Source organism: Pituophis catenifer, unplaced genomic scaffold, assembly GCF_029215685.1.
Source record: "Pituophis catenifer annectens isolate HBS135680 unplaced genomic scaffold, rPitCat1.0.hap2 SCAF_15, whole genome shotgun sequence".
Taxonomy (NCBI): domain Eukaryota; kingdom Metazoa; phylum Chordata; class Lepidosauria; order Squamata; family Colubridae; genus Pituophis; species Pituophis catenifer.
The window spans coordinates 14,294,774-14,317,582 of NW_027256895.1; the positions used below are offsets into that span (position 1 = coordinate 14,294,774).

The 22,809-nt window shown below is 46.6% G+C and overlaps 2 protein-coding genes across 2 annotated transcripts in view; one reads left to right on the top strand and one right to left on the bottom strand.

The window, feature by feature from the left end:
* Positions 1 to 19,429, bottom strand: part of LOC139324262 (dnaJ homolog subfamily C member 3-like) — a 35,453-nt gene extending 16,024 nt beyond the window's left edge. The window contains exons 1-6 of the mRNA XM_070953982.1: positions 19,263 to 19,429; positions 15,052 to 15,162; positions 11,199 to 11,323; positions 10,342 to 10,416; positions 9,477 to 9,620; positions 7,349 to 7,530 (exon numbers count right to left, since the gene is read on the bottom strand). Of these exons, the coding sequence (XP_070810083.1) occupies positions 7,349 to 7,530; positions 9,477 to 9,620; positions 10,342 to 10,416; positions 11,199 to 11,323; positions 15,052 to 15,162; positions 19,263 to 19,410 (785 nt within the window). The 5' untranslated portion in view covers positions 19,411 to 19,429. The remainder of the gene's footprint in view (positions 1 to 7,348; positions 7,531 to 9,476; positions 9,621 to 10,341; positions 10,417 to 11,198; positions 11,324 to 15,051; positions 15,163 to 19,262) is intronic.
* A 2,048-nt stretch (positions 19,430 to 21,477) lies between these two features.
* On the top strand, positions 21,478 to 22,579 carry ADAT3 (adenosine deaminase tRNA specific 3). The gene has a single exon (XM_070954463.1). The coding sequence runs from the start codon at positions 21,511 to 21,513 to the stop codon at positions 22,537 to 22,539; it is 1,029 nt and encodes a 342-aa protein (XP_070810564.1). The 5' UTR covers positions 21,478 to 21,510; the 3' UTR covers positions 22,540 to 22,579.
* The last annotated feature ends 230 nt before the right edge of the window (positions 22,580 to 22,809 follow it).

Genomic DNA, 22,809 nt, shown 5'->3' on the forward strand with positions numbered 1-22,809 from the left:
CATACCATACCCAAGGTAACAAAAAGGAAAGCCAGCTCGTTCATGGTACACTGACCTGGCCTCCCAGATTCTGAAATATAATATAAAATAATGAAAGGATTATGGATGGGTATTCAAACGAGTCAGCAGCAGGAGATAAGGGGTGAGGTAGAGGAAACATTCAGTTTGAACAAAACTGCTATAAAGTGATATAAGATCCCAAGGGAGAAATATGAAAGTGTTACCAAAAAATCAATAAATGATGAAATTTTAAAAAGAGCAAGAGATGATGGATAGAGACAAAATATCTTTTAATACAGTGACCGTATTAAAAATTAAGAAAAAAAAAGTAAGGTAAAAGTTCCCCTCGCACATATATGCTAGTTGTTCCCAACTCTAGGAGGCGGTGCTCATCTCCATTTCGAAGCCGGACAGCCAGTGCTGTCCGAAGACGTCTCCGTGGTCATGTGGCCGGCATGACTAAATGCCAAAGGCTCATGGAATGCTGTTACCTTCCCACCAAAGGTGGTCCCTATTTTTCTACTTGCATTTTTTACGTGCTTTTGAACTGCTAGGTTGGCAGAAGCTGGGATAAGTCACAGGAGCTCACCCCGTTACGCGGCACTAGGGATTCGAACCGCTGAACTGCCAACTTTTTGATTGACAAGCTTAGCATCTTAGCCACTGAGTCACCACATCCCCAAAAAAGTAGAAAGTCCACATTGGGAAAATAATATTATGCACACTGATATATAACAGAATTTATTATTACAATGTGCATATTAAGGTTAGAAGTTGGAAGACTATGATTATGTATATTTCATGTATTTTCCGGTGTATAAGATGACTTTTTAACACATGAAAATCTTCTCAAAAGTCGGAGGTCATTTTATACGCTGGGTGTCGTTCTCCTGTAACCAGGCAGACCAGCCCGAAAGGCTCTGATGAGCCTTAAATGGCTCTGACGAGCCAAGCTCTGACCATCCCAGCTGAGTTGCCTGCTAATCAGGCAATTCAGCTTGGATCGCCAGAGCCATGTAAAAGAAAAAAAGTTTTCCCTCTCCAGCTTGCTTACCTTAGCTGCTAGTTGCAATGCTTGCCTTGCTTCGCTTGCCTGCAATCCATTCCATCAGCAAGCAACTCCCTGCCTGCAATCAAGCAGAGCAAAGCAAAGCTAGCTGAGGAATTCTGGGAGTTGAAGTCTACAAGTCTTAAAGTTGACAAGATTGGAGACCCCTGTTCTATTGGGTAAGTTTTTTCCTCTTTGGGAGCTTTAAAAAAATAGTTAATTGGGGTTTTTTTTAGTTGTTCTTTTTTAGACCTAGCCATTTAATGTTTAGGAAGTTTTAAATTTAGCTTTCATATAAAAATAAAAATAAAATAAAATTATATTTGTGCAGCTTTCTGAGATTTAGTGCTTCTGTAGTGTTTCACTCTAACTACACAAACACACAAAACCTCACAAAGCTGTATGTGGAATTTTGTGTGTGTAAAGTGTGAAAGTTGGGTTTTGGGGCTTTTTGTGGCTGTGTGAGGTTCCTGCTTGTTGCAGGGGCCATTTTGGGTCTAGCACAGCTGCTTTTACATTGTGGGTGAGCCAGTTGATGTTTTTTAATTTTTATTTGGTGTGCGTTGGAAGAGGGGTAGTCTTATACGGCGAGTATAGCCCAAACCCTATATTTTAACAGGAAAAGTCGGGGGTTGTCTTATACGCCCAGTCGTCTTATACACCGGAAAATACAGTAATTGTATTGTTATTATTAGCATTAGCATTGTGCAAAAGGTACATTGATCCAGACAATACACTGTCCACAAAATATGTAGGGCTGTTACAGGAAAAATTACAAATAAAATGTATTTAAAAAAGAAAAAGAGGAGGGGTATGTCTGGGAAGGAAAGCCAGCTCATTCATGGTACACTGACTTGGGTTCCCAAATTCTGCTAAGCCACCATGTGACTTCCCTAATTTGGGTTTGGCATAGGTGAAGGAATGCAGACTTGGCCTTGAGAACCGGGAAGAAATAACCCCGCCATCAAAGGGGAAGTTTCGGAAAAGATGAGTCAGTCTGAGTGTGAGGAGAAGAAGAAACTCAAGATGACCCCGCCTTGAGTTGATTTGGCATACAAGCGGAGCGGAGGGGGAAAAAAACAAAAAAAAAACTCTCGATAGGCTTTGAAGAGGCTGTTTTTTTGACCCTGCTACATCAACCAAAAAGCATTCTGGGAATTTCGGCTTTATACCTTGAAAGGCTAATAGAAAGCTATGGCAGCTTGCAAACCACGTTTTAGAGCGTTGCATCCTGAGCAAACTCAATCAACTTTTTCTCGCCATGTACATTTATACATCCGAACTCGACTGTGTTGTTTCTCTGTGTCATATAACATATGTGGGTACATGCATAATTTCTGTATTTTTTGGATTATAAAGTCCGGACTATAAGAAAGCACCTACCTTTTTGGAGGAGGAAAACAAGAAAAAAAAAATCTGCCTTTGCCTCCCAGCATCCATCCAGTATTCATCTGGTCCGTTCGTCGCAGCCCATTTAGCGCTGCCGCAGCCCATTCACCACCGCCACCTATTCTCCGTGGCCCATTCACCACCACCCATTCGCCGCGGCCCGTTTGCCGCCACCAGGGCCCGTTTGCCACAGCCTGTTCGCCACCACCGCAAGCCCGTTCGACGCAGCCTATTTGCTGGGGCCTGTTTGCCACGGCCCGTTTGGCACAGTCCATTTGCCACCATCCATTTGCCACGGGCTGTTCGCCACCGTCATGGCCCGTTCGCCGTGGCCCATTTGCCGCCACCGATCCCTGCCTCCTGGAACCAGCCAAAAATGTGACATATGGAGGCCGAAAACGTAATGCACGGAGGCCGAAAACGGCCGAAGGGTGGGATGGGCGGGGCTACATTTGGTGTATAAGATGCACCCAAATTTTCACTCTCTTTTAAGGGGGGAAAGTGTGTCTTATACTCCAAAAAGTATGGTAATTTTTATCTATCTATCTATCTATCTATCTATCTATCTATCTATCTATCTCCCCAAAATACGACTTACTCAGAAAATAAGTCCTAGCTTGATTTTTACACGTGTGCCCGTTATAAGCCCTACTCCCAAAATAAGCCCTAATTAAGACCCAACTCACTCCAGGGTTCACGGGTAAAAATTAAGCTAGGGTGGGGATTGGGTGGTGGTGGAGCTGCCCTACTACTTACCTTTGGATAGTTGCAACCAGGCCTCACACACCTCAGCCCATTTCTTCTGCAGCCAGCAGGGCTTTCCTAATCCAGATCGATCCGGAGCTTTGTTATCGGCTACAGAGGCCTTCAGGAAAGCCTTGTTGGCTGTAGAAGAAATGGGCAGAGGCGTGCGAGGCCTGGCTGCCACAATCCGAAGCTGAAGTTCCTGAAGGCCTCTGACAGAGAAAAGGAGGCTGGGGGTGACAAGCACAAGTAAGCTGAGTCAATGGATGATATTGCCCCGAAAATAAGACCTGGTGCCTTTTTTTTGGTGGAAAAAAAATAAGACAGGGTCTTATTTTTGGGAAACATGGTATCTATCTATCTATCTATCTATCTATCTATCTATCTATCCAGGGGGAATGTGGTGGCTCAGTGGCTAAGACGCTGAGCTTGTTGCTCAAAAGGTCAGAAGTTCAGCAGTTCGAATCCCTAGTGTCACGTAACAAGGTGAGCTCCCGTTACTTATCCCAGCTTCCGCCAACCTAGCAGTTTGAAAGCACATAAAAAATGCAAGTAGAAAAATACGGACCACTTTTGGTGGGAAAGTAACAGCGTTCTGTGGACCTCTGGCGTTTAGTCATGGCCACGGAGATGATTTCGGACAGCGTTGGCTCTTCGGCTTTGAAACAGGGTTGAGCACTGTTCCCTAGAGTCAGGAACGACTTTGACGATCAGGCAACTCAGCTGGGATCGCCAAAGGCTTTTAAAGGGATTTCTTTTCCTACAACCTCTTTGGCCGAAGAGGTTGCAGAAAAAAAGGCTTTTAAAAGTAAAAAAAAAAAAAAAAAAAGCCTCTGATGAGGTGGGTGGGATAAGCGAGCGGCGACCGGGCTGGGGACCGGTTCAGGGTGTGGCCACCCAATGTTATTACCAGTTCTCCGAACTACTACAAATTTTTACTACCAGTTCTTGTGAATCGGTGCGAACTAGGAGCAATCCACCACTGCTACGTACCTATACTTTTGTCATGTTTATGTAGTGTATAGTGAAGTGGTGACCCTTTGAGAGCAGTATGCAATGAAATTTTATTTTAATGTACACCGGTTAGTGTACATTTAAAGTGAGAATAAAGTTATTCTAAGTCTAAGTCTAACTATGATTTATGCTATTTATTTTTTTTTGCTTAAATTATTAAAGATTTAAAGCAGTAGTTTTCCAGGGTGGCCTGAGACCCTTTCGGGGGGGTCCGCGGAAGTCTCCTGAGTAAATATTTTACATTTTCTTAATTTTATTTTCCAATGCTGTAAACGTCAACGAATATTTATTTATTTATTTATTTATTTATGTATTTATTTATTTATTTATTTATTTATTTATTTATTTATTTATTTATTTATTTATTTATTTATTTATTAAATTTATATCCCGCCCTTCTCCCCGAAGGGACTCAGGGCGGTGAACAGCCAAGAATTAAAATAACATACAATATAATATAAAAGTTAAAATAATTAAAAATAAATTAAATTAAACGGCCGCCCCAATTTAAAGCCCCTAGCAATACAATTTAAAAATCCTAAAACCTACTCAGGCCAGGCCGGCTTGCTGAAATAAAAACATCTTCAGGGCCTTACGGAAAGTGCGGTGATCCGGAATCAGCCGTATTCCGGGAGGTAGCTCGTTCAAGAGGGTGGATTCTCCCACAGAGAAGGCTCTCCCCCTGGGGGCCGCCAGCCGACATTACTAGGCTGACGGCATCCTGAGGAGGCCCTCTCTGTGAGAGCGTATTGGCCGGTGGGAGATTATTGGTAGCAGCATGCGGTCACGTAAATACCCTGGCCCTAAGCCATGGAGCGTTTTAAAGGTGAGAACCAACACCTTGAAGCGCACCCGGAAGACCACCAGGAGCCAGTGCAGCTCGCGCAGGAGAGGTGTTATATGGGAACGCCATGTCGCTCCTGTGATCACCCGCACGGCCGCATTCTGGACCAGTTGGAGCCTCTGGGTGCTCCTCAAGGGGAGCCCCATGTAGAGAGCATTAGCGTAGTCCAGGCGAGAAGTGACGAGAGCATGAGTGACTGTACATAAGGAATCCCGACTCAGAAAGGGGCGCAACTGGCGTATAAATATAAACCACATAAAAGCAAACTGTTTTGAGGAACCTCTTATCGTTTTAGACAAGGTTCCTAACCAGGGGTGAAATCCAGTAGGTTCTGGAGAATCGATAGCGGAAATTTTGAGTAGTTTGGAGAACCGGCAAATACCACCTCTGGCTAGCCCTAGAGTGGGGTGGGAATGGAGATTCTGCAATATCATTCCCTCAGGAGTGGGGAGGGAATGGGGATTTTGTAGTATCTTTCCCCCGCAACGCCTACCAAGCCACGCCCACCAAGCCACGCCCACAGAACCGGTGGTAAAAATATTTGAATTTCACCGCTGGTCCTAACGTTAAAAAGTTTGAGAATGGCTGGCTTCAAGCAGTGGGAAATTTGGGCACAATCTTTCCTCTTGGTCTTCTGACAGGCCATGGAGCGACATCTGCACTTCATTTACAGACAGTCTTCATTTAACAAACACCATTGGGACCAGCAACTCGGTCGTTAAGCGAAGTGGTCACTAAGTGAAATGTGCTTATGATCTTATCTCAACTTCTCTCTCTTTTTTTTTAGCGGACCTCACAGGTTGTTAAATGCGAGGATTGGTTGTCACCACTGTAAATGTGAATGGTCACTAAACGAGATGGCCGATAAACAAGGACTACTTGTACTAGCTTTAGATGACTAAATTCACCCTCCTTCTGCCAGATTTGTATTGCTGTTCTCATTGACATCCTATAGGACTGTGATGGCGAACCTGTGGCACCCGTAACCATATCGCTGGGCACGTGAGCTCAGCTCGGGCCTTCTGGGCCCACCAGAAGTAGGGAAACAGGCTGTTTCCTGCCTCTGCGGGGTGGGGGTGGGGAAGGCCCATTTTTTGCTGTCCCCAGGATCCAGAGCCTTTCTAGGAGTCTGGGGAGGGCAAAAATGGCTTTCCCCACCCCCTCCGAAGGCCGAAAACGGCCCGTTTGCCAACTTCCGGTGGGACCGGAAGGCCTGGTTTTTGCTGTCCCCAGGCTCCAGAGCCTTTCTAGGAGTCTGGGGAGGGCAGAAATGGCCTTCCCCACCCCCCAGAGGCCGGAAATGGCCCGTTTGCCAACTTCCAGTGGGAAGTTGGTGGGAAGCTGGGGGGGGGGGCATGCACGCATGCGCGGGGGTACAGCGCATAGAATTACGGATGTGGGAACGCATGCGCACAACAACCCCCCCAGCTCCTGGCACATGATGGCAAAAAGGTTAGCCATCACTGCTATAGGACATCACAGGAAGCGCTGTGGCCAATTTCATCCAGATGGTCCTTCCTTGACTTGCATCTATTCATTTAGTGACCACTGGAAGTGACAACGGCGCTGAAAAAAGTGACTTAGGGCTGGCTTTCGTACTTATGACCATTGCAGCATCCCCAGGGTCCCCTGATCAAAATTTGGCAACCGGCATGTACTTAGGACGGTTGCATTGTCCTGGGGGGGGGGGGGGTCAATCACCATTTGTAATCAGCAAATGGGGGAAGCCAGATTCGCTTAATAATCACATGATTCGTTTTAATGACTCGGGGGGGGAAGTTGTAAAACCGGGGCAAAACTCACTTAACAACTGCCTCGCTTAGTTGTAAGTCAAGGACTACCCTGTCACTCATTTGAAAAATGGAAATCAGAGGCAAAACTGCTACCGTTTGCACGTCGCAACTTTTTCTTTCCTGAATCCCAGCATTCCAACTTTGGGATGCTGGGAGGGGTCTCCGGAAGAGTGTTGTTGGGGTTGTCGATAGACTGTGTGTTGTCCACCTGATACGCATGTATACTAGAAGCACGCGTGCATGCACACACACACACAAACCACACCAGTGGTGAAAATCAGCCGATTCTATCCAGTTCGGGCGAACTGGTAGCGGCGGCTGTGGAAGGCTCTGTCCACTCGCCCGGACGTCATCACCTCCTGTTTTTTAATCTCTGTGCATGTGCGGAGGTGGTGCGAGCGAGCGAAGCAAGCACGCACGCTCACATTTGCGAACCGGTAGCGAAGATAAGTGAATACCACCCCTCACACACACACACACACACACAATGACCTTGCATTTACATGGCTCACTCACGTTAAGGATTCTTCGTGTTCTCCCAAGTTGTAATAGAGTTTGCTGAGCTTAAGGAAGGCGGCCCTGTTGTCATTCCGCAGCTTAGTGGTGGGCTTTAAGTCCAGGATGGCCTTGTTGTAGTCCCCAAGATGGAGGTAGCACTCGGAGCGCAGCTCTTTGGGTTCTGGATCCCAAGGGGAGATCTGAAAGAAAGCCGGGGGTGGGGGGAGTGGGACATGACAATGGTTTTGCTCAGCCTCATTGTGGTCCTGTCAACATCATCGCTGGAAAGGACCTTGAAGATCTTCTAGTCCAGGGGTGTCAAACTCGATTTCGCTGAGGACCGCATCAGGGTTGTGTTTGACCACGGAGGGCTGGGGAGGGGAGGGGCGTGATCATGGTAGGCATGACACGGGACTTGTGTTCGGGAGGGGCACCTGTGGTGGCCAAGTGGTGAGGCAGGACTTCCCTCAGTCATTATAATCTTCCTTCCTTCCTTCCTTTTTTTTTCTTTCCCTCTTTATTCTAATTTCTTCTTCCTTCCCCTCTTTCCTCCTTTTTCCTTCCTTGCTCTCTTCCCATCTTTTCTTCTTTGTCTTTGTCTTTCCTCTTTCCCTTTCTCCTTTCCTGTCCCCCCTTTTTTTTTTTTTAAATTTGATTTATATGCCGCCCTTCTCTGGAGACTCAGGGCGGATTACAATGTGCTAAACAATAGCCTTCATCCTGTTGTATATTTATACAAAGTCAGCTTATTGCCCCCACAACTGGGTCCTCAATTTACCTACCTTAGAAAGGATGGAAGGCTGAGTCAACCTTGAGCCTGGTGAGATTTGAACTTGCAGTAATTGCAAGCAGCAGTTGTTAATCACAGTGCTTTAGACCACTGTACTACCAGGCCCTTCTTGCATGCTCAAAGGCAAAAGGGGAAATATTTCTCCTTTTGTTTTGTTTTCAGTTTGTTTTGATAGCCCCTCTGCCAGCCGAAACGGGGCGCGGAGGGGGGAGGGGCATGTGTACCCTCCCACCCCGTTTTGGCCAGCAGAGGCACCGTGAGCCGGTCCTTTGCTATTTCCAGGCCAGCCCCGCGAGCCAGACCTAAGTACCAGTGGTGGGTTTCTACCGGTTCGGGTGAATGGTAGAGGTGGGAGAGGGAGGCTCCGCCCACCCGCCCGGACATCATCATGGATGCTCTGTGCATGCGCAGAAGTGCCGCGCGCAAGCGCACTCTCACAGTTCTGAAACGGTAGCGAAGGTAAGTGAAACCCACTACTGCTAAGCACCCCTTGAGTTTGACATCCCTGTTCTAGTCCAATCTCCTGCTCAAGCTAGAGACCCTGTACCATTCCAGACAAAATGGCTGTCCAGTCTCTTCTTAGAAGCCTCCAGGGACGCAGCCGCCACAACTTCTGAAGGAAAGCCGTTCCACTATTTACCGTATTTTTCGGAGTATAAGACGCAGCTTTTTCCCCCCTAAAAGGGGGTGAAAATTTAGGTGCGTCTTATACGCCGAATGTAGCCCCGCCTACCCACTGGCCCCCACCCTTTGGCCTCTGCCTCCCAGCAGTTACCTCCTTGCAGCAAACAGGAAGGAAAAACAGCTCCTTTCAGCTTCAGCACAGCCTAATTAGCACAAGTTGATATGTGCTATGTATATATCTGCTAGTCATTCCTGACTCTAGGGGACGGTGCTCATCTCCATTTCAAAGCCAAAGAGCCAGCGCTGTCCGAAGACGTCTCCGTGGTCATGTGGCCGGCATGACTAAATGCCAAAGGCTCACGGAACGCTGTTACCTTCCCACCAAAGGTGGTCCCTATTTTTCTACATGCATCGTTTACGTGCTTTCGAACTGCTAGGTTGGCAGAAGCTGGGAGAAGTAACGGGAGCTCACCCCGTTACGAGGCACTAGGCATTCGAACCGCTGAACTGCCGACCTTTCGATCGACAAGTTCTTGTACAGTGCAATATTAATCAGGGGTTTTCAATTCAATTGTATAGAATGTGAAGGATGCGTGCTTGTGTTTTATTTTTTTTATGTATAATGTACACTGAAGGTGGCCTTTAATTTCGCTGTACGAGGTGCAAGGACAATAAAGTAAACTAAACTAAACTAGACAACTTTAGCTTAGAGAAGATGAATTAAGAAGGTACCTCAATGACTTGATCCAGAAAACCGACTGCTCCCCGATAGTTTTTTTTCTGAAAGGCAGTCTGAGCTTCTTGCATGGAAAATTCTTGCTCGGTGACTCTGGATAGCTGGTTCCGGGCCTCTGCATCATCCGGATTGCTCTTGAGCTGGGGAAAGTAGTTTTTTTTTTTTTAAAAAAAAGAATAAAATAAAAAAGGTTACATGATACACACTGCATATGAAAGGACGCACATTGTTTGCATTCCTTTGTGGCATATGTTAAAAGAAAAACGCTCGGTTCCAACAGATCTGGACAGGGGTTTGTTTATTTAGTAGTGTTTCTATTCTATTCTATTCCACCCAGCTCCGGAGACTCTGGGTAGCCAGCGAAATAATCAAATAGAAACTCGTAAAACAACAACGATAATCGTGGCACAACGTGGACGACGGGATCAAAGAAGAAATGTCTGAAATGCGTAGGGTAGAAAAAAGAATCGTCATCCTAGCTAGTGCTCTTAATCTGCAATTTTTTTTCCCCGTTAAAAACCAGAGTTTTCTTGCTACAGGAAAACATTGGGGTTTGGGCGCTGTACGGATTTCAGGCTGCTGAATGGGATGGGTAGATTCCAACACACAGTCCACTTGTGGCTGGCGATTTAGTAGGGCGATAAATCTTGGTCACCCCTCCTTCCCTGTGTTGAAAAGGTATTTTCTGTAACACCCTGGTTTTAATCCAGAAAGCCAGACTGTCAGCTAACCATGTTGCCCACTAACTGAATTTGTTGCTACCAAGAAACAGTGGTTCTGATGCACAAGTCAAAAGAATGACACCTGGATATCTTTACACCCTACTCAGCCAGTTTCTTGAAACGAGTATATTTTCCTTACCACGGCTTCAAAGTCTTGTTTTGCTTCCTGGGTGTATCCTTGTTTCAGAAGGATGTTGCCTCGCTGAAGCCGGGCCTATGGAAGCGGAGAAGTTTAGATCAGTGGTGAAATCTAAAATTTGTTACTACCGGTTCTGTGGGCGTGGCTTGGTGGTGGTGGGGGGGGGTAATGTGACTGGGTGGGCATGGCCAATTTTTTTTTTTTTAACTTTTAAAACCATTTTTAAAAAATGCTTTCAAAAGGCTCTGACGATCCCAGCTGAGTTGCCTGATCGGCAGAGGCTTTTTAAAAAAACTCAGCTGGGATCATCAGAGGCATTTAAAAGAAAAAAAGGGTTTTTTAAATGCCTCTAATGATCCAAGCTGAGTTTTTTTAAAAAGCCTCTGCCAATCAGGCAACTCACCTTGGATCGTCAGAGGCATTTAAAAGAAAAAAAGGGTTTTTTTCTTTTAAAAGCCTTTGACGATCACAGCTGAGCCGCGCGATCATCAGAGGCTTTTTTTTAACTTTTAAAAGCATTTTTTCAGCTGAAGAGGTCTGAAAAAGCCTCTGATGACTGTGCAGCTCACCTGGGCATGAGGGGGGGGGGGGCAGGGATTTTTGCTACCGGTTCTCCGAACCACCCGCCTCCATCGCTACCGGATCAGGCGATCCGGTCCGAACTGGGAGCATTTCATCCCTGGTTTAGATCCTTCAGAGTCAACTAACTTCCCCAAATTAGAACACGACCCGTTGTTGTTGTTTTTTAAAAGTCCAGCACCTTGGGACCAGAATAATCCCATTTTTCCTTAAGAATCCCTTTCTGCTTAATCTCACCTTGGAGAGGAGGACGGGAGGTGAAAGTAAGAAGAACTTACCGCAAGGAAGTCCGGCTTGAGTTCAATAGCTTTGGAGAGATCCGGCAACGCTGATTTAAACTTGCCCATAGCCAGGTAAATGGTGGCCCGTTTGTAATAGGTAAGGTAATTTTTCGGATCGATTTCTTGAAGGGAGAAAAAGAAATCAGCCACAGTGTCAGTGTGTCCATCGCTACTTCACGCTTGCTTGTGCTTCGTTGACAGTCTGCCATGGACTCTGGGGAGGGTGGATGGGAGGGGGAAATGCTTGGGGGAAAGCGAAAGTAACTGCTGTATGTCCAGGAGATGCTACTTCAAGGTCACCCTTCTGGGAGAAGAAGGCAGCTGCATACCAAAGTTGAAGTGACCGTTCTGAAAACATTTTAGATGAAACTTGATTGGTCATGGGTATGTGTGTGTGTGTGTGTGTCAGCGATGAGAGGCAATTAAGGGAGGGAAAAGTTGAACTTGGGGATTTTGGTGTGCGATTCCGCCTATGCACTATTGCAAGGCACTTGACTTCTAATAAAGCTATACCTTTTTCAATAAATGGAGCCAAGGATCGTTTCTGTTTACAGCAGGGGTGGGCAAATATGGCCCCTTTATGACCTGTGGACTTCAACTCCCAGAATTCCAGAGCCAGCTTGGCTGTCTCAGGAATTCTGGGAGTTGAAGTCCACAGGTTGTAAAAGGGCCACAGTTGTCCACCCCTGGTTTAGAGTGTTGTCAGTCACTGAGTGCATATTTAGCAGGAAAGCAGGCTAATCTTGCTAGCATTCTAAACTAAGCGACCTGCAGCTCTGCCTCCATTTGTGACACGCAACACCAGAAAAGCAGCCATGGAAACAAAGAATGTGGTCCCTCAACTGGGTGATCCTGTCCGAGTGTGCAAAATCCTTCCCGGAGTCATTTTGCAAAAGACACAATGCAGAAAACGGCTACCTCTTCCTGCTGCAGCTGCCAGCGGTGGGTCAGAAAAGTCTTGGACTGAACCTCAACAGAGCATCCTGGAGCTGTCATTATGTTGCTCTTCTGTTCTGCAGTGATGGCTAAACGTTTTCTCTTTGGGTGCCAAAAGCGTGTGTGTGCGTGTGTGACAGCGCATGCGTGTGCCAACACCCATAATGCAATGTGTGCGCCCCACGCATGCATGCACCCCCCACGCATATGTACGCGACACATAGCCCCTGTGCATGCGCGGGAGGGGAGGGATTAACATTATTTAGCAACCTGCACCACAGCGGGGAGGGTGGGCATTTTTGCCCTCCCCAGGTTCCAGAGGCTTTCCCCGAGCCTCCAGGTGGGTGATAACGGCCTCCCTCGGGCTCTGGAGGCCCTCCAGACTCCGGGCTCGTTTCCACACTTCCGGAACGCACGCGACGCTCTCCTCCCCGTGCATGCATTCACGTCTCCCGCATGCGCCCCATCCCCTGCACATCCCAAAAATCAGCTGGCTGGCGGGAGGTGCGTGTACGCATGCGCAGTGAACGTGAGCTGGGCGACGGCTCGGTGCCCGCAAAGAGGACTTTGCGTGCCAGATGTGGCACGCGTAACATAGGTTCGCCATCACTGCTCTACTGCATTATTGTGAAGGTTAAAAACGGGTGGTGGGGAAGAAAATTGTGCCCTGCGGTAAAGGAAGGGCAGGTGAAACATCTGAATAAAAATATCGAGAGCAGCTACCGAAGGAAAGGAGTCCTGCTCCTTATCTAATCAATAGTTCATCAAGTTTGTAGAAGGGGAAAATAATCTGAATTTGAAGGAAGAATTATGCAGGGGGTTTTGGTTGGTTTTTTTCTTGCAAGAGACACGGCCCATTTCATAGCAGGCCCTGTCTTTAAAAACGCCATTTTCCCTTATGGAAAACCTGACAGAACAGTATTTCGCATCAGAAGATTTTAAAAGTGCTTGAGTTAAAATAATATTTTTTTAAAATCAATTGATCTAGGTCCTGGCAGCAGGGCTAAATTTTTTTTTAAGCTTTTTGTTTTTTTCTTATTAAGCCTGAGTACAACACTGTAAAAACACACTAATCCTATTATGTAGCAGATCTGCCTATTTAGTAGTTATTAATAGTTAATAGTCATTTTTTTTTTTTTTTGCTGAAGAACAGGATAGTCTTGTTCCAGTTCAGTTCATCTAATTCTCCTTCTTTAAACTGCTTCAGCTGATTCCTATAGCTTTAAATTACTCCGGGCCTGGTGGCTCAGCAGACTGATAGCATTGTGATTAACACCAGCTGTCTGCAATTACTGTAAGTTCGAATCTCACCAGGCTCAAGGTTGACTCAGCCTTCCATCCTTTCTAAGGTAGGTAAATTGAGGACCCAGTTTGTGGGGGCAATAAGCTGACTTTGTATAAAATATACAAAAGTATGAAGGCTATTGCTTAACGCATTGTAAGCCGTCCTGAGTCTCCGGAGAAGGGTGGCATATAAATCAAATAAAAAAAAACAACAACAATAAAACTCCTACTAAGACAGTGATGGCGAACCTATAGCACCTCTCTGTGGGCATACGAGCTGTTGCCCCAGCTCAGCTCTGCCGCGCATGGGCGTGCGCCTCCCGCCAACCAGCTGGTCTTTGGTCTCTGCTGGGCATGTGCAGGATGCATGTGGGGGTGGGGGGTGGGCGCATCAAGGGTGAAATGCTCCCGGTTCGGACCGGATCAGCCATTAGCGATAGAGGCGGGTAGTTCGGAGAACCGGTAGCAAAAATCCCTGCCCCACCCGCCCATGCCCACCCAATTGCCCGGTCGCCCACTTGTCTGCTTGGCCGCTTGCTGCTTCTTTCGGGCTCGCTCGCTTTTTCTGCCTTGCTTTGGCTGCTGCAATCCATTGCATCAGTTAGCAACTGAATCTGCCTGCCTGCAATCAATCCAATCAGTGAGCAACTGAATCTGCCTGCCTTGTGCCTTCAATTTGGTAAGTAACTGGGTTTTTTGGAGCTTTAAAAAAATAGTTAATTGGTTGTTTTTTTTTTTTAGACATAGCAATTTAATGTTAAGGAAATTTTAAACTTAGCTGCTTTTATCTAAAAATATAAATGAAATGAAATAATAAAATAAAATAAACTATTTGTGTAGCTTTCTGAGATTTGGTGTGTTTCTGTAGTGTTTCACTCTAACTACACAAACACACAAAAATCTCACAAAGGTGTATGTGGCATTTTGTTGTGGGAAAAGTGTGAAAGTTGTTTTTTGAGCTTTTTGTGGCTGTGTTGTGAGGTTCCTGCTTGTTGCAGGGGCCATTTTGGGTGAAGTGCAGCTGCTTATACATTGTGTGTGAGTCAGTTGTGTTGCATTGTGTTGCGTTGTGTGTGTGTAAAGTGTGAAAGTTGGTTTTTGGTATCTCTTATTGTTTTGTGTACTTTGTTTATTATTTTTATTACTTATTATTATTGGCCACGCCCACCCTGTCACCTGGCTACCAAGCCACACCCACAGGTCACCTGACCAAGCCATGCCCCACCAATTAAGCCATGCCCACAGAACTGGCAGGGAAAATTTTTAGATTTCACTCCTGGCGCGCATGCACATATGCGTGGGGCAGGGCACACGTGGGGATGCGCGCGCATGCATGGGGGTAGGGCGCATGAAGGGGGCACGCACGCATTCGCAGGAGCAGGGCGCATGCACGGGGCCTGCGTGCGCATTGCATTTTGGGGGTTTGGGTGCGCGCTTGCGCTTTGGGCACTTAGTCCGGAAAAGGTTAGCCATCACTGTACTAAGAGATCTTTCATTGCCTTTTAGCAGCCTCTACCCGAGAAAAATTGGACAGTGCCCCAATGTTAATGTAACTGTATCAGCCACCACAGCTCTTTTTTTCCAATAGACAGCTGGCATCTTGAAGTGGTATTCCAAGGCTGGTACTCACCCACTGCCGAATGGTAGTGCGAGAGGGCTTCGGCCAGCTGCCCAGCAGCCAGTAGCTTCCGACCCATTTCTAGATGGTTGTCAATCTCAGCTTGTCCGGCAGCCAACAAACCTGGAAGAGATGAAGTCATTCGGGAGACCAAGAGTTAGGGGCAGTGTTTCTCAATGATGGCAAGATGTCTGGGACTTTAACATCTTTGTCAAACAGCATGCTGGTATGGAATTCTGGGAGTTGAAGTCCTCACATGCTGGCTGGGGAATTCTGGGAGTTGAAGTCCTCATATGCTGGCTGGGGAATTCTGGGAGCTGAAGTCCTCCCATGCTGGCAAGGGAACTGTGGGAGTTGAAGTCCTCATATGCTGGCTGGGGAATTCTGGGAGTTAATGGCTTCACATGCTGGCTGGGGAATTCTGGGAGTTGAAGTCCTTACATGCTGGCTAGGGAACTGTGGGAATTGAAGCCCTCACATGCTGGCTGGGGAATTCTGGGAGTTGAAGTCCTCACATGCTGGCTAGGGAACTGTGGGAATTGAAGCCCTCACATGCTGGCTGGGGAATTCTGGGAGTTGAAGTCCTCACATGCTGGCTAGGGAACTGTGGGAATTGAAGTCCTCACATGTTGGCTAGGAAACTATGAGAGTTGAAGTCCTCACATGGTGGCTGGGGAATTCTGGGAGTTAAAGGCTTCACATGCTGGGTAGGGAACTGTGGGAGTTGAAGACCTCACATTTTGGCTGGGGAATTCTGGGAGTTGAAGTCCACACAACTTAAAATGGCTGAGGAATTCTGACTTAGATCCTTGATGCATTGTTAGCAAACTGGTGAAACAACAAATTCTTTTGCAAACACCAAAGATGGTACCTCACTAATTTCCTTCCTTCCTTCCTTCCTTCCTTCCTTCCTTCCTTCCTTCCTTCCTTCCTTCCTTCCTTCCTTCCTTCCTCCCTCCCTCCCTCCCTCCCTCCCTCCCTTCCTCCCTGAGGAATCCCTTTCCTTTAAAAGTGACTCTGGGTGGCTCACCTGTAGTAGAAACCAATTATTAAAATACGAGAATAAAAGCGGCCACATTAGAGACAAAAGCAGGCTTAACATATAATAGCATTACTGTATTGGGTTTGTACACTGTCCTTCCCCAGTATCTGTGGAAAAAGACTGGCTTAACGAACCTTAGTGAGATCGGGGCCATATGGATTTCGGAGGGATGCTAGTATAAGGGCGAAAAACACTGACTTTTAACTTTGCAGATTGCTGCTCTTTTCACGAGAACCGCAGAGCTCCTGTCCTTCTTCGACTAAGTGAGCAAGGTTTGAAAGGCCGCAGCTAGGAAATAATACTCAAATGTGCTCAAACCCTGAAAACCATCGGTTGTTAATGTGAACATACTTTTCATGCTATTTTTTCCTTAGATGTTCTCCTGCATTTGCTCTATACCCTTCTGCTTTTCTGTTTAGGGGCCCACTGAAACTTTAGATCAAGTTTCTAATTCAAACTATTCTATTTAACATTACCGTACTAAATTAGCTGTACAGTTATAAAACCTTTACTGTTTTTTATTGTAAAACGGTTACTTGCTTGGTATCCCCCTACCAAGGGTATTCTCCCCTTATAGCCTAGGTTTTGATGGGTCTAAATTGTGACTTTGTATAGATCAGTTTAGTGAACATTTATTTATTTATTTCCTGTCCTGGGTTTTTAACATTTAACATTTATTTCTTTCCTGTCCTGGGTTTTTAACATTTACCATTTCTTTTCTGAACTTTCTTGCTTCAAATGTTCTACTATCATCCCAGTCCCGAAGAAGCCCACCATCAAGGAACTGAATGACTACAGACCAGTTGCTCTAACATCTGAAGTTATGAAAATCTTTGAAAGGCTAGTGCTGTCCCACTTGAAAACCATCACGGATCCGTTGTTACATCCCCTGCAATTTGCATACCGAGCAAATAGATCAACAGACGATGCTGTTAATATGGCTCTGCACTACATCCTACAACATCTTGAATCTCCATAGACCTACGCAAGGGTCCTCTTTGTAGACTTTAGTTCAGCATTCAATACCATCATTCCAGACATTCTTCTAACTAAGCTAAACCAGCTAGTGGTACCTGAACACACTTGTAAGTGGATCATAAGCTTCCTAACAGACAGGAAGCAGCAGGTGAAGCTAAGCAGAATCACATCAGATACCTGTACAATTAGCACAGGGGCCCCACAAGGCTGTGTGCTCTCTCCACTTCTCTTCTCTCTGTATACCAGAAGTCTCCAAACTTGGCAACTTTAAGACTTGTGGACTTCAACTCCCAGAGTTCCTTTGCCAGCTTTGCTAGCTGAGGAATTCTGGGAGTTGAAGTCCTGAAGTCTTAAAGTTGCCAAGTTTGGAGACCCCCTGCTGTATACCGATGACTGCATCTCAAACGATCCATCTGTTAAACTACTGAAGTTCGCAGATGACCCGATAGTGATCGGTCTCATTCGAGACAACGATGAATCCGCACACAGACGGGAGGTTGAACAACTAGCCTCGTGATGTGACCAGAACAATCCGGAACTGAGCACACTCAAAACCGTAGAAATGGTGGTGGACTTTAGGAGAAACCCTCCCATACTTCCACCTCTCACAACACGACTACACAGTAGTAACAGTACAGACACTCAAATTTCTAGGTTCCACCATATCTCACAACCTAAAATGGTCACCCAACATCAAAAACGTCATCAAAAAAGCACAACAGAGAATGTTCTTTTTGTGCCAACTCAGAAAGCTCAAAACTGCCCAAGGAGCTGCTGATACAGTTCTACAGAGGAATTATTGTCTGTCATCTGCACCTCTACATTCTGCAACCCAACAAGACAGACACAGGATAAGGACAGAGGATAATCAGAACTGCAGAAAAAACAATTGTTACCAACTTGCCTTCCATTGAGGACCTGTATACTGCACAAGTCAAAAGGAAGGCTGTGAAAATATTTACAGACCCCTCACATCCTGGACATAAATTGTTTCAACTCCTACCCTCAGAATGACACTACAGAGCACTGCACACCAGAACAACTAGACACAAGAAGTTTTTTCCCCGAACGCCATCACTCTGCTAAACAAATAATTCCCTCAATACTGTCAAACTAGTTACTAAGTCTGCACTACTATTAATCTTCTCATCGTTCCCACTACCCATCTCCTTCCACTTATGACTGTATGACTGTAATTTTGTTGCTGGTATCCTTACGATTTATATTGATATTGTTTCCTGATTGCTTATTTGCACCCTATGGCTATCATTAAGTGTTGTACCTTATGATTCTTGATGAACGTATCTTTCATTTTATGTACATTGAGAGCGTATGCACCAAGACAAATTCCTCATGTGTCCAATCACACTTGGCCAATAAAAAATTCTATTCTATTTATTTCTTTCCTGTCCTGGGTTTTTAATATTTAACATTTCTTTATTTCTTTCCTAGCCTGGGTTTTTAACATTTAACTTTTTTTTATTTCTCTCCTGTCCTGGGTTTTTAAATAATGGCTACAGGTAGACCTCGACTTGTGACCATATTTCTTTTGTTAAGTGAGACATTTCTTGCCACCGTTTTTAAGTGAATCCCTGCAGTTGTTAAGTTAGTAAAATGGTTGTTAAGTGAATCTGGCTTCCCATTGACTTTACTTGTCTCAAGGTTATAGTAACATGACCCCGGGACACTGCAACGGTCGTAAATATGAGTCAGTTGCCAAACTGTTCTGAATTTTGATCACCTGGCCAAGGGGATGCTGCAACGGTCATAAGATTGAAAAATGGTCATAAAGTCCCTTTTTGTTTTAGTGCCGTTGTAACTTTGAACGGTCACTAAATGAACTGTTGTTAAATCAAAGACTACTTGTATACGGATGGTCATTATATAGAGCAAATGGGTTCACAGAGGTCAGTCCCATTGTACAGAGGAGATCACTGAGGACTAGGAACATGCTAAGGTTTAAACGGAGGAAACCAAGAGAGGAAGGGGGTGGGTAGGGAAGAACAGGCGGAGCCAGCCAATCACGTTGCCCAAGGGGAGGGTCTCTCGAGGACTGACAGGGCGGAGCTTGCCAAGTTAAAGGGGTATTGGGAGGAAAAAAGATTGACAGGAAACGACTGTGGCAACAAGGGGCGGGGCCAATAGAAGCTCGGTTGCTAAGGTCAAAAAGGAAACGGAGGTGGGCTCCGGTTACTATGGTTACCTGGCAACTGTAGATCCAGCAAGACGCAGAGCAACGAAGCGGCCCATAGCAGCCTTTTCTCACAGTTGCCCGGACCGAGCCCGGGACCGTCCGCGCTTCGGCCAAGCAGCCCTAGGCTGCGCCACACCGGCTGCTGCCCGGACTCCATGTCCCAAACTCCGGAACCCCTTCACTTCCGCATCCGTATTCAGATCGGCTGACAGTTCTTTCCGGCACGCTTGGTCGTCTCTCTATTGTTCGAGGGTGAAGATAAAAGGGCCGCTCTAGGATGACCATTCTCTCTCGTCGGCACCCAACGGCCGTCCAAAGGAAAGAAGAAAGAGTGGAGCCTGCTAGCCAATCACCGCCCTCCTCTTGGAGAGCCATGGAACTTCCCTGGCCAATCAGAGCTTAGGGCAGGCGCGGCGGAGAATCGGAAGGCGGTGCTTCTTCGCCGGGGAAAATTTGCAGAATTCGAAACGAGGTGAGATTTTTTTTTGCCCCCCCCAATCACGTGGTGCGAAAAAAAAAGTGGGATCCTGGATTGGGGGGAGGGGGGGCGGTTATTTGTAAGAGCTTTTGCAAACTGGAAGAAAGGGAATTACCATATGCATGACTTTAATTAACAGCCAATAATAATAATAATAATATTTTTAAGGGTGCCTTATTATTTCCAGCGGAAGCAGAGGAACGAGGAACAGCACTTGATGCAGCATGTAGTTCCTGAGCTTGTGCAGAGCGCCTCTCCCGTTCTCTACCAAAGACTCTCCCATTGAAAGCCAGGCATGGTTTTCCAAAACGGATCATGAGCCACTAGAGATCCATTCTTAAGCTTGTGCAGTGTAAAAAATAAAATAAAATAAAATAAGACGGGCAGCTCTTTTAAGGTTGGCCTTTCCTATCTCCCACATTTTTAAACAATGTAATTTTTTTTAAAAAAATCTAGTTCTTGGAGTTGTCAGTGAAATGAGCCAAGGAGTAGGAAGGTCATTGGATCACTAGTAGAATGTTAACAACAATGAGGATTCTGTGCTTTTCAAGTTGTGAAATGTTTGGGAATCAGTGGGAAAAAAATGGTTCGTGGTGCATGAATTTCTGAATTCAGTAACAAGAGTTGGAGGGACCTTGGAGGTCATCTAGTCCAACCCCCTGCTCACCGCAAGAGACCTGTACTAGGTCTCTTTAAAACAGCTCCATCTCTTTCTCCTGGGATCACATGGCAGCTTTCTGGAGCTGCCCCGTAATCTTGGGGGGAGGCGGGAAATCATGGTTTTAAATTTAAAAGTGTAAATTCTGCCTCACGGTGAGCTAGATGGCAAATTGAAGAACTAATTTCAAAAATTAAAAAATGGTGGCTGCATTTGTGTCTATATCCACACATCCTGGAACCAACTCTGAAGTTCGGTACAGTGCCGGCTCACAGTTGTGAGCTGTGGGACAAAGGCTTGCCTTATTTCTTTAAAACTGGCTTAATGTTTAGAATTTTTTTTTCTTTTTTTTTAACATTTTTGAAGGAAGGAAGAAGATGGGAGGGAAGGTGAACAATGCGACTAGTGCTTTAACTGTCATCCTGCATTTAATTTTGGATCATCGCAGTGTTCCAATATTTGAGGGGCTGCCACAGAGCGGAGGGGGTTCAAGCTATTCTCCAAAGCGCCTGAAGGCCGGACAAGGAATAATGGATGGAAACTGAACGAGAAGAGATTCAACCTGGAAATAAGGAGAAATTTTCTGACAGTGAGAACAGAAGTTGCCCTCAGAAGTTGTGGGAGCTTCATCACGGGAGGCTTTCAAGAAGAGATTGGACTGCCATCTGTCAGAAATGGTGTAGGCGAACCTATGTCAGGCGTGCCACAGGTGGCACGCAGAGTTCTCTCTGCGGGCACTCGAACCGTTGCCCCAGCTCAGCTCCACAGTGCATGCGTGTGTGCCTCCTGCCGGCCAGCTGAATTTTGGGTCTCTGCCACGCATGCGTGAGGGGAAGGGCGCATGCAGAAGACGCGCGGGGCGAGCGGGATCACGGGATCACATGCACATGCATGGGTGGGCGAGGCGCGGAGGGTGCGGATGCATTGCATTATGGGTTATAAGTGTAGGGAAGCCTCCTAGGCCTAAAATGGGGCATGGGGATGGTGCGGCGCAGTTCACCCCCCGTGGCCCATTTCTGCTCCCAGGAGGCTGCAGGGAGGCCTACTAGGGCCATTCCTTCCAACTCTGTTAATCTGTTAACAATCTCTTTCCTTCCCAGAGAATGTGACAAGGATGCCTGATGGAGCCCGATTCCAAGCGACGGAAGACAGCGGAACCCAATGGCGCCTCCGCTTGGGAAGTGCAGCCTGTACTTTCGGAGCTGGAATCTCGCGACGTCAGGCTCATGCCTGTCTACGCCGCCCCAGTGCTGGATAAGAAAGAGACCTGTCGCCTGATGAAAGAAGTCTCTGCTATCTACCCGTTGAGCGACTACCCTCATTTGAAACGGATCCGGGCCTGTCTCTCGGCAGGCAGCCCCCACCCGCTGGAGATGATCTTGTGCCTTGCAGGCCTCAACGGAGAGCAGGCCGGCTTGCGGTCCCTCGCTGAACTCTTTCCCAGCGGCGAAGTAGATTTCTGTGGCTTGGGGAAACCTTTCTTGGCCCATGTGCCGGCTTGCGCGCCTTTGACTCGTCCCCAATATGAGGAAGCCGCGTCGCACTGGCCTGTTTCCTTCCACGAGAACAAACGGATCAGCCAAGCTCTGAAAGGCTGTCTTTTCTCCCCCCTGGAGAAGGATCGCATGCAGGGTTACATGGAGTTGGCTATCCAAGCAGCCCAGCAGGGAGCGAGGCAGGGTATGGAGCCCGTAGGAGCCACAGTGGTGGATCCGGCCACTGGCCGAGTCCTGGCTGTTGGTCACGACTGTAGAGAGGGCTCCAACCCACTTCTCCACGCGGCGATGGTCTGCGTTGACTTGGTGGCCCACAGCCACGGAGGGGGAGCTTACAGCTTCGAAGATTATCCTGCTTGCACCTTTCTTCCTGCGGACAACAGTATCCAGCCGCCTCCTTCTCTTGAGGACGGCCTTCCGTACATTTGCACCGGGTACGACATGTACTTAACTCGGGAACCATGCATGATGTGTGCCATGGCGCTGGTGCACTCCCGCATTCAGCGGGTCTTCTACGGTGCTCCGTCCTCTCACGGGGCTCTGGGCACAACGCACCACATCCACAGCCGGAAGGACCTAAACCACCGTTATGAAGTCTTCCGAGGCATTCTGGAAGATCAGTGCAAACGCTTGGCGTGCAAGGAATCCTCGTGAGAGAAACTTGTCTGGGGGGAAGGTTCTTACTTTTGAGGCTTCTGGGGATGGTATATATTGTATTTTTTTTTTTTTTCAAAAAAAGATATTGGAAGGATGGTTTCGTGTTTGTGGTGTAGTTTGTTTGTAGTCCTTGACTTAGAACCATTTGTTTAGTGACGGTTTGAAGTTAAAAACGACATTGAAAAAAGTGACTTATGACGGTTTTTCACACTTACGGCCGTGGTGTACATCCTCTTGGTTACGGATGCTTGCCAACAGATTCATATT

Bases quoted from the DNA above. Each gene is read 5' to 3' on its own strand.
- ADAT3 (XM_070954463.1), top strand. From the start codon at position 21,511: ATGGAGCCCGATTCCAAGCGACGGAAGACAGCGGAACCCAATGGCGCC.